The sequence below is a fragment of the Etheostoma spectabile genome, chromosome 8, assembly GCF_008692095.1.
Source record: "Etheostoma spectabile isolate EspeVRDwgs_2016 chromosome 8, UIUC_Espe_1.0, whole genome shotgun sequence".
In the NCBI taxonomy this organism is placed as follows: Eukaryota; Metazoa; Chordata; class Actinopteri; order Perciformes; family Percidae; genus Etheostoma; species Etheostoma spectabile.
In genome coordinates this window covers 30759671-30771515 of record NC_045740.1, presented here as the reverse complement: position 1 = coordinate 30771515, position 11845 = coordinate 30759671, and the positions used below count along the sequence as shown (strand labels likewise).

Genomic DNA, 11845 nt, shown 5'->3' with positions numbered 1-11845 from the left:
TGCGCAACTCACATCTGCACTCGACTCACATTGGGCAGTGACACCGTCTCTCCATCTTGAGTCCGCCATTTTCTCTGAAAGCTGTTACAGTAACATACTTATTTTATGATAAGTATATTTTGGTGCCTAAACCTAACCAAACTGTGACCCTTTCACAGTCGGTAACCGCATGTTTCAAACAGAGACCAACGTGGTGGTGTGGGTTGGAGGACTTGTTGGCACAAACATATCTTGCAATAATTAGCATTCTGACAGTAGTGTGTGTGTGTGTGTGTGTGTGTGTGTGTGTGCTGTGTGTCGCACCTTGAACAGTATTCAGAGTGGGCCTGGTGGTCAGTCAGTCAGTCAGATGGGTGTTCGGGGCAGGACCGATTGATCTCAAACCAGGAGTCTATACAGCTGCAGATACACAGAGACACACAGGGACAAGTTATTTAGTCAAACAGCAAGTCTAGACAATACAGCTGCAGATAGACAGGACAGTTGGAGAGAGAGATCAAAAGATAATTCAAAAAATGGACTCAGTACTACGGATTGTTGCTAAAGTAACATAAGGTTCAATGTTTAAGGTTCTTTATTGGTCATGTGCACAACAAAGTACTGTAATAATTGTTGACTGGGTCACCAAAGGAGGGGCATCTAATCAGGGGCCAGGCCCTGCTAACGTCTCTGCTTTCCCTTTGATGAAGACGTGTGCAGAAGAACTCACACCAGCCTGGGTCTCCAAAGTCTTCCAAAGGCCACTTGGTTCACATACAGTTCCATCAGTGGTGGAAGAAGTATTCAGATCCTTTACTTAAGCAAAAATCCTGCATTGAAAATGTGACTTGAGTTAAAGTATGTATATATGGAAAATGGACTTAAAGTATTAAAAGTAAAAGAAAAATTCAACATTTTAGAAACTGGAAACAATCAAAACAGTTTTGCCAACTAATGGGCTAACCATTGCAGCTTCCCACTCTCCATCTCTACAAAGCTAACGTTAGCTAACATTAGCTGCTGACTAACGTTTTACAGGGATGGAACAAAATCTATCTATGGAAAAAAATATTGTTTTCAGCAGATATCTTTGTCATAAAAGATAGAGCTAGCAGTTTGGTGTTTACATGTGCAGTAATTACTCAAGTTAAAGTTCCACTTTATTGATATTTAGAAAAGGAAATTTATTCCACTGCAAATTATTTGGTTCTCATTAAGATTTAAAAAAAAAATTAGCTTTAGCAGTGTTAGATAATTTATCTTGTATTTCTTATTTTAAGAGTTCAGCTTTACACTATAATCTTAAATCAAGCAAGCTGGTCAAGTGAAATGATCTCGCTGCATGGACGGATAATTTCACTTGTTCTGAGTACCTTTTCCCTCAGATTTAGTGTTTTTATCTTGTTTTTTGCAGTGTGTGCAGCAGGATGTCTAAAACACATACACAAAAAAAGAACAACACAGGACACACATCAACACATCATTGGAGACACTCCTCCCCCCAAAACCAACTGGACAGTACACAGGTAGATCATAATAATAATAATGAACAATGGCAGGAAGAAATAAATAAATAATCTGTATACAAATGTAAAGAGATGTAAATCAAGTGAATTCAGATTTCTCATAGCCACAGGGATAAAAGAATCCCTGGTACGTCTAGTTGTTATCACAGGCAGCCTTAAAAGGTGACCTGAGGGACAGACTAAACCCGCCAAAGAGTGGGTGATCAGGGCAGTTTAAAATCGGGTTAACCTTCCCCCTGACCCCTTTGTTAAATATATGTTGCAGCTGTGGTAGCTGTACCCCAGTTTACCGTGTACCACACCACGATACATAATGTCAAGTCTGATAGAATACAACACTGATAAAATAAAGTCCTCCGAGTCCTGCACACGCTGAAGGATTTCATCTTTGTCTCTGTTGGGCCTTTTTACAGGCAGCCTCTGTGTTCCTCTCAAAGGGTAAGTTGCTGTTAGTGACGGTACCTAAACATTGAGCTGTGATCTACGGAAATCAATAATCATATCCTTTGTCTTGGAAGCACTGATAAAAAGATAAAAGTTTTCACACCAAGCAATGAAATCATCAAGTACGGGACCATGCCCGCGTCATCGTTGTTCAAAGAGCTCAATATAACAGTAGCTGCAAATTTCACACAGTGCCTATTCTCGTACTTTTCATATCTACAGTAATTTGTGTGTAAATAAAAAGCAATGGTGAAAGAACACAGCCCTGAGGAGAACCTTTGGAAGTAAGGGCTTTAGATGATAAAACACCATTAACCCGAACACACTGCGACCTGTTCCACAGGAAATCCAGTATCCTGCCTATTAAGTTAGGGTTGAAGTTAGAAAGAGCCTGTAGTTTCTCAGCCAACACGCAGGGCCCTTTAATGCGTTTAAGGGAACGCTGAAGAGAAGTCGATAAAAAGGAGCCTAGCATGAGTTTTTGAGGATTCCACATGTTAAAGGGTAAAGGGAATTTAACAATGTAATTATTGCATCCTCAACACCTCTGCCAGCCCTATAAGCCGTTAAACTGGTCCTCCGCCTGCTTCAGTAACTCCTGCTTGTCCAACTTCACAAAGGTCTTCATCACCAATGAGGTGAGAGCTGCAGGTCGGAAGTGATTTAAGACCTTGGGGTTCTTACACCAGGAATGATTCGAGAATGTTTCCAAATCTTTGGCACTGTATGCGTCTGCAGGGATTGAGTGAAAATCACTTTAAAGATCTCGCTTAACTGACCAGCTCAAGACTTAAGGACTGGCCCACTGATGTTGTCAGGGCCAGGACTTTTCCTGAGCTTAGTTTGTTTAAATAATGATTTGACCTAAGATACATCCATATCAAAATCAAAAACAGAGGAATCACTGACCAAATTCTCACTCATGTGACTGATTCTCGCACTAAAATCACTGTTAGAGAATCTCACATAAAAGCCATTTAATTCATTTGCTAGCTGCTCATCAGAATTAAAACCATTTAAGAACACAGAGTTATTGGCTTTGTGTAGAACTGTCATTAGTTTTATGCCATTCCACACAGATCTGAGATCAGATTCACTGAATTAGGACTCGATATTCTCTATAGGGTAATTATTCAGTTTGGGATATACCTCTTCAATGCTAACAAAGCACTCAATGCATCCTGCTCTCATATGTTTTTAGTAATTATCCCAAGCCATCACAGTTAATTTGACAGTGATACATTGATGTTTAGAAATGCTACACAAAGCAGCTTTATTGTTGAGCGATATAATATGAATAACCTCTAAATCAAATGCAACAACTACTGTCCATCTTTAAGGAATGTCTTTTATTGGAATGCAGTGGATTTAATTAGAAGAAGTGCAAAGTTGTACACTGAAAAAAATAACATGTTGGATTAACTTAATTCAATAGTGGACATTGGTTGCACACAGTTGTTTTGCTTTGGCAGCAGATTAAACAATTGAGTTAAATTAACACAAGGTATTCATGTTCAATTCACCTGTGTATTTTGTGTTGATACAGAGTGACTGAAACATGTTTTGATAAAGTAATTTGAGCTCTTGGAACATTTTAATCCTTCACAATTTCATCACGTTATTTCAACACTATTCAATAATTTTTACTCCAATACTATTTGGTCACTTAAATACTACAAATTTTTTTCATAATATATAGTAGTATATTCTAGTGTCAATTACACTATTTTTTTGGCACTAAAACAGATTGTATTGTTCTCTAAAGATGGTCGCCTGTAACCACTAGTAACCTTTCAAAAGAAAATGTCTAATTTCACTGCAGTGACAATAGGTAAAGAATTGAACTGACATTACTGTTTTACTGTAAAACAATTCAACAGTGAACAAGTAACGTCAGTTTTTCAGTGTTTTACCAACTCACAGTCACAATGGAAATTGGACATTTTTCTTTTGAAAAAGGTTTCTGACAACCATCTTTGAGAAGAACAATACAAACATAATGTTCAAGGTCTCTATTGTCGAGATTAAATTAAGTAACAATTGTAATTTAACACTTCAATGTAACTATAAAACAGATTTAAAATGCAAAAACATGAGTTACCATTCCAGCAATCATTTTTTAATGTCTAATAACCTTTCTATTAACGCTTTTATCATTAAAATGACCCATTTTTACCAGTTGCATTTGCAGTTGCAAAACCTTTATTCAAGACCCAACTTCCAACACTCACAAAGAATCTGGTCATTAACTGACATTCAAGGTTTAAGTGTCACTTACAGACACAGGTAAATATTTCAAAATGTTACGCTGCCTTCAGCGGCCAGAATTCATCCTGTACATACATTGGCTTGCATAAGCATAAACCATCTCTGGTCCCACAGGTAGGGGCTGCACACAAAGAAAAAATGTTCCCTATAAGAGCCAAGTCTGAGTTGTCTTAGAAGATATTAAAACTCTTTACGGAACTTAATTAACCTAAAGATCCGGTTTCACACGGCCCTGATGGCAGTATTCAGACTGTGTACAGTTCTCAATCCCTTCACCTGTAAGACAGATAGAAACTAGACTGAAGAATGCTGCCATCAGATCTTGTAGAGGGGAAAATAAACTGGCCCGTCCACATGGTAAAGGAACGAACACTTGGCCTCACGTGCACAACAACAGGGACCTCTCCTTACTGGACCAGGTCTGTCTTTAAGCTCTGGGCTTTCCTTGAGAGTTAAGTCACATCCAACTCCATTAAAACCTTGAATCCCTTCAAAAGTGTAGCGGAGCTGTAACGGATACCTCATCTTCAAAGAGTAAAAGTCAAACAGCAAGGCTGTTGATGGGCCATGCTGGTCCAAATCTGAAGAACCACCACACCCTCGATGATGATGCCAACATCAGAAAAGTCATTGCCTGGCGTCTGTTGGTGACGTAAATTCCCACTGTCGTTTTCTGATGGCACTCACGCAGCAGTGGCCTCAGTCATGTCCTGGTTAAAGATAAAAACATTTCTTGAAGCTTTAAAAATAAATAAAAAAAACTGATTGCATTTGAATGCAGCAATTGCATGGAGCCTTCAATCTTTACAAACTAATGTAAGAGTGAATTTCATCTACATTTTTTCTGGAAATGTGTTTCATGTTCTTGGATTTTTATCATTAACCTGGATTATCCAAGTCCAATTTGCCCTTGTCAGATGAGGGTCAGTGTAGTGTAGAAAGATGGTGGAATTTTCCTTCTTTCAATAAATTGAATTGTTTGTCACACTGCCTTATTCCCTAATGTAAGAGACAATGTGTCAGAGGGTCAAAATAGGTGTTTCACTTCATAATGGGGGACTTTGGAGAAAAAAGTGGACTGTTTTGACCATTTGTTATAATCTCACCGTGTACTCCCGCTCCAAGACGTTGGGATTCTCATTCAGATAGATGCAGTCCTTTAATGTGGGACTCCCTTCTGGCATCAATGTCATCCTTAAGAAATAAAACAAAGAAAATAAAGATTATTGAACTCAAATTTTCAGTAGCACAGAAGAAAGTGATCATAGACTGACTTCAGTCAGCATGTGACACCAGTACCTATAAAACAACAGGACTACCTGTTTGGACTGGACTTTATATCATCTCCAGGGATGAGATGTATATACATATATGTTTTTTTATATTTGAAGAAAAAAAATTCTCACAGTGGGACAGTGAATGCATGATTAAAATGTATCAGTAATCAGTACTCACAGGTAAAGGGAGTTGCGCTCAGCAATGCCTGCATATACATCTTATACTGACCTAATGCAATGCAGATCCACTTTATAGTTAAACAATGTAGAGTTGAAGGTTCTTACTGTCATCATGGCAGATATGACTTTCAGCTTTTTTCCCTGCTCCCCGGCCGCTTTGCAAACACTTTGATTGTAGAGGCATGGCTGGGATGCTCTTAAACTCTGCGTTTATCTGAAACATGAAAATATTTTCACAGAATTTAGAAGACATTTCTAACATCAAATCTATACCTGCCCGCCATATCATGGCGTGTACTGTGCATGGTTAATCATCTGGGCTCTGCTATGGAATATTTGAAACACATCCTAATAAAGTCAAGCATTACTTTCACACATTTCATTACACAACTAGTCAAGGCAGAAATTTTTTATTACCTCCGTTGCATCAAAAAGGGCGGTTGTTTGAAATTTGCAATCCGAGAACACTCACGTTACAACCTCATTAAACTTCTAGCCCTATTCATTGTGAAAGTGGAAACAACGAAGGATTCAAAATTAGGGTAAACACGGTTCAAGCAGGCCACATTTTAATATTTAAAATGTATATTTATATACAAAATTAAGAGCAAATACAACATCCTGGTCTCACCACAAAAACTTGAGCCCACGATCCATCAACTGACTCCAGGTGAAATGCAGAGTTGAGTTTGTCTGTCAATCTGCAGCAAAACAGGAAAAAATAATCTAGCATCAAAAACTATATTTCAAGAAAATACATTAGGTGTACACTCACTGGCAACTTTATTTAGGTACACTGCATACAACATTGTAAAATATCAAAAATGAAGTGATTATTGCCTTCTCTAATGTGAACAGAGACTAACCATGTTCCATGTTCAAACACTGGGCTGACCGTGCAAAGCCAGCAGCTTGTGTCCCAAAAAGAGTTGTGTAGGCTACGTCAAGTAGTGGCAGGCCACCACTACGTGGTTATTAGGCTCCTACCACTGCGTTACACAGAGCAGACCGTTAATGTGTTTTTTTGAATTTCCTCTCCGTCTGCTCATGGTCCCATTGCACGGTGTGTGTGTGTGTGTGTGTGTGTGTGTGTGTGTGTGTGTGTGTGTGTGTGTGTGTGTGTGTGTCGTCGCTAACTTAATGTCGCTGATAACGTTAGCTAAGGCTGCTCGACGGCCAAATCTTACTAACACTACGGTCACGGTGCAATTTACACACAATGTAACTGAACAGTCAGTTGGCAAACCAATACTAACAGAAACAGACTAATGAACACCGCAAAGTTAAATGTAAGATGAACGGCTCCCGCGCAAAAAACTAGCTAGCTAATTCAAATAAAACATGGTGATAAAATAGCGCGAGCAAAGAAACTCACGGTGCCTATTTAACGTTACGTAGTAACTCTCAAGACATTAAACTACATTTTGCTGAGCTTTATCAACAGTATTTAATTAGAAAATCCATATACTTACCGACCGAATAGTGGCGTGGAGTACAGTACGACGAGCCCTTTGATGTGACCGTTGCCTGCTTCTTCTGGCAACAATGTAAAGCGCGCCAGACGAGATCACGTGCGGTATCACGAGAATTACATCGCTTCTTTATTGACTCACTTCATGCCAACATGATCTGAACAAATTCACGTGCCCTCTTTGCATATTATGTAGTTTCTACACTATAGAGTTACGTTTAACTTTAAAACATGAGTTAATTGTGTTAAATGCATCCAAGACATTTACATAAATCCAAGAGTAGGCCAGTCTCCTTTTTTTCAGTGTAGAACGGGCAGTGGTTCAAATCTGCGTGTGAGTGTGTGTGAGTGTGTGTGTGTGTGTGTGTGTGTGTGTGCATGCATGTGTGTGTGTCACCTTTTATGGTAGATGCAGAGGCAAGGCAGTCTGGCTATGGTGTCCCCTTGCTGCAGTTCCTCTAGACAGATCACACACTCACCGGCATCCCTCGCCAACACATCATCTAAAGTGGGAGGCACACGCACACACACACACACACACACACACACATGCACACACATCACAACACATTTTAATATGCACCAAAGAAAGCAACAATTTCAGACAGCATATCAAACAAAGCAGAGAGCAGGTTGGTGCATTACATTACACACAGTACATACAGTGGTTAGTTGCTGCATGCACCAATGAAAATGCACAAGCTGGAGTTATATACAAATTAGGAGAGGGGCCTCAAATCTATTTCCACTGTAGAAAAATAGCGTCAATCATCATATGGAAATTCACCACTGAATTGTTTTTTTTATTTCCATCCATTTACTTACTGTAATGAAGGCAGGCTCTTAAAGAGTATTGAATGGTCTATATGAAATATGGATGCATCTCAAATGTAGTTTATAAAGTTACACATTTCCACAAGAGAGATATTATTCAGTCAGATGAAGTCAAGGCTGGGAAGAAAGAAAAAACCAAATGGATAAAGCAACATGGCAAATCCAGATTCAACAGCCCCTCTGTGGAAAGATGCCACGGACTTTTAAGTTCTGTTCAAGACCAGCATGATTGGAGACCTGAGACAAAGGTAAAGTTGTCTTCTTTGTGAAGCAACGAGGAATAATGGAACGCCATTACCATGTAAAAAAAAACAACAGTACACAGGAACATGAGACGGGACAGTTAGGTTTAGTAAAAGATAGTGGGTGGGGTTACAAAATGTCCAGTGACACCCAGCACAAGAACGGGACTCGATCCCCGGTCTCCTGGGTGAAAGTCCTGTGTTATTTGACCCATCCGCCCCCCCAACCAACCTCCTTATGTAGAATTTCATCTCTTTTCATTCTACCCCTACTAATTTATACTTTGTTAATCCTGCAAGGGACAGTATTATGTCTTCACTCTGTTGTATGAACACATATTTCATACAGACCTGAACTACACCTAAACATGCTCTAATAGAGGGATGTCAGACTGGGGGGGGGGGGCGGCAGCCGTCGTAGGACAGGCGCCCCAAGCAGGTGTGGGTTCAGGACCTTGATCAAGAGCACCTTGGCAGTGCCAAGGAGGTGAACTGGCACCTGTCCAGCTACCAGTCCACCGCCATACTGTGGTCCGTATGGGGACTTGAACCATTGGGTCCCCAAGCCAACTCCCTGCAGATATACACACGGTACCCCATAATCCTACGTCATCATACAGCGGAGCTGCTGCTCTGCCCGGTGCGTTCCATACGGGCGATGATGGGTGCTTATTGGGTCAGCTACTGACCAAGCGTCAGTATTTTATGAATTAATTGGAAGTGAGAACGGGTTGGAAAAGACACAACGTCATTTTTAAAGTTTAACGATGGGTACGACTGAAACATATGAGCTTAGCTAGAATGGCATTTTAAACATTCAGGGTTAAAGTATGAATAGATCTTCCAGTGCTGTGTCTTTTGCATTCCAGGCTGAGCTGCATCTGATGAATTTATTCTTACACTGTAAAAAAAAAACCTGTAAGAAATGGTAATATTGCTGAAGCTTGGGTGCCAAAAAATACTGGAAAATAACTTTCTTGTAAAAATACAGGAATTTTCCATTGTGGATATATCATTTTATCCTGCAATCTTGTGTATTTCTTAGACTTAGACAGGCTTTATTGTCATTCAGCTGCACATTCACATATACAGAAACAGAAGACAATTAAAAAGAGAAACAGTATAAATACAAGAATGTGCAATATAAAGAATGTGCAATGTGAAAATTAAAAATGTGTTATTATTATTATGAGACAATTATGACTAGTGCAAATATCAATAGCAGCAGGATGTATTGTGTCTCCATGTATCCATGTAAAGTGACTAGTGTCGTATGAATGGGGGGGTGGGGGTGGGGGGTTAGTGGAAGTTTATGATGTGGGGGATGAAGCTGTTGTGGAACCTGGTTGTTCTGCATTTGGCTTTTTTACTATTTTATTTATTTATTTATTTCCTCTATGCACTAATTTAAGAAATGTAATGTATTATTGTTAAATGTGGTAAACTTGAACTATCCTGTCAATTAAAGGCCATACAAAAGCCAAAAAATAATCCTAAAAAGAAGAAAAAAAGAATCCCTCTTCAGGAGACCGAGAATGTCTGTATAAATTTGAAAGCAATCCATCCAATAGTTTTGGGGAAATATTTCAACGTGGGCCGACGTGGTGGTCCAACGGACCAACCTTCCCTGGAGCCTTGGCCAAAAGAAATCCCAGTAAACTGCCCTGTCTTATCGTAACTAATTGTGAAAAAGGTTTCTTTTTACAGTGTTTTGAATGTAAAACTGTATCTGCTAAATTATTACTAACAGCTGTCAAATAAATTACTGTCAAAAAGTCTCATGAAATAGTAATACTAAGTACTAAGTAAAGTGTCAAAATTCAAGTACAGCACTCGAATGAATGCAAACGGCTCTACAAAGGTTCAATCACCGCTGCACTACGCCAACCGCATTACTGTAACATTTACTCATGTGGAAATGTCACACATTATTGCCTTGATGCTAAAGAAAGAAATCAATTATGGGGATGTGGCAGAATGGTAGCGGACAATTTTCTGTCAAATGAAATATGAATGCAAAAGAAACTGCAGTTCCAGAGAAATGTTCATTGAAAAGGAATCTTTAGACAGACAGACAGATAGAAAGACAGACAGATAGACAGATGGACAGATAGAAAGACAGATAGACAGACAGACAGACAGACAGACAGACAGAAAGATAGAAAGACAGACAGACAGATAGACAGACAGACAGACAGATAGAAAGACAGACAGATAGACAGATGGACAGATGAAAGACAGATAGACACGACGACGACAGACAGACAGACAAACAGACGAGACAGACAGAAAGATAAAGACAGACAGCACAGATAGACAGACAGACAGATAGAAAGACAGATAGACAGACAACAGACAGATAGACAGCTAGATAGACGACAGACAATAGAAAGACACAGACAGACAGAACAGATAACAGACAGACAGATAGACAGACAGACAGACAAATGACAGACAGACAGACAGATAGACAGATAGATAGACAGACAGACAGATAGAAAGACAGATAGACAGACAGACAGACAGATAGAAAGACAGATAGAAAGACAGACAGACAGACAGATAGAAAGACAGATAAACAGACAGACAGACAGACAGAAAGACAGACAGACAGATAGAAAGACAGACAGACAGACAGACAGACAGATGGACAAACAGACAGACAGACAGACAGACAGAGACGGATGGATGGATGCATGGATGATGGATGGGCTGTGAGACTGTGAGACAGCATAAGACACAGAAGACATATGCAGTGACTGCAAATCAGCTTAGTTCCTCAACAAACTCCCATAACCCCACTCTCCTCCTCCCTCTCTCTATCTCGCTCTTCTTCTGACCCCTTATCCCTTCTTCCATTGTTCACATTGGCACGTCTCTCCACCCTCTTTTACCCTCCTACAAAACAGCCAGCATCTCTCTGACAGAGTGATTAAATCACAGGATCCTACACGCACTGTGTGATAACAACACATCAGCTCTCCTCCTCCTCTTCCCCAAATTACCTGAGCATATAAATCCAAGCAGAAAACCCTCGGAGATTAATCAGCTCCCCTAAAGTCTGCATTTGACTGTGAGTGCAGAGTGTATTAAATCCAAAGGCAACATCTAACCCAAGCTCTTATAATCAAGTGAAGAGTGTTGTTCAATCTTGTTTCCTTCACCTGTGAAATGGTTTTAAAAAATGAGGTCACCCGGAGCTGGAGCCTGAACTCATCCTAGTCCCAGACTCTCCCATCTGCTGGGAACTGGAGCACATCGCCTCCTCTCCGCTGGACTCCCAGCGAGTTTCAGCTGATTATATTTTATACGTTAAGACTTTCTATGCTCTTAAAGCTGCATTTGGGAGCTTTTAACCCCTCGTGTGCCTGCATCTGACCCAATATCCAGTTTCGTGGAGCTTAAACTAGGTCATTGCAGTACAACATACTGTATTACACTAAAGAACTCGCCATTTTAATTTCTGTGCACTACTAATTTTGAGGAAAGGACAGAAGGTCATTAGGTTTCATCTTCTGGGAACCATGAAAAACAAAAAAGGTCAAAGCAGTAAATCAGTAGCTGGATGGACAAATGGACAGATAGATAGATAGATAGATAGATAGATAGATAGATAGATAGATA

At 39.8% G+C, this 11845-nt stretch overlaps 1 protein-coding gene and 1 long non-coding RNA gene across 3 annotated transcripts in view; both read right to left on the bottom strand.

The window, feature by feature from the left end:
- Window positions 1-11845, bottom strand: part of LOC116693465 (E3 ubiquitin-protein ligase znrf1) — a 56679-nt gene that overhangs the window by 2871 nt on the left and 41963 nt on the right. For both annotated transcript variants that reach the window (XR_004332922.1, XM_032522462.1), the window contains exons 3-4: window positions 7543-7648; window positions 304-399 (exon numbers count right to left, since the gene is read on the bottom strand). Coding sequence is in view for 1 of the 2 variants with exons in the window: in XM_032522462.1 (XP_032378353.1) it covers window positions 342-399; window positions 7543-7648 (164 nt within the window). In the remaining variant the exon portion in view is untranslated. The remainder of the gene's footprint in view (window positions 1-303; window positions 400-7542; window positions 7649-11845) is intronic.
- Window positions 4908-7533, bottom strand: LOC116693489 (uncharacterized). The gene is made up of 6 exons (XR_004332924.1): window positions 7147-7533; window positions 6306-6375; window positions 6092-6172; window positions 5780-5888; window positions 5324-5411; window positions 4908-4927 (listed from the first exon to the last, which is right to left on the bottom strand). It is a non-coding gene; the product is annotated as an uncharacterized LOC116693489 (long non-coding RNA).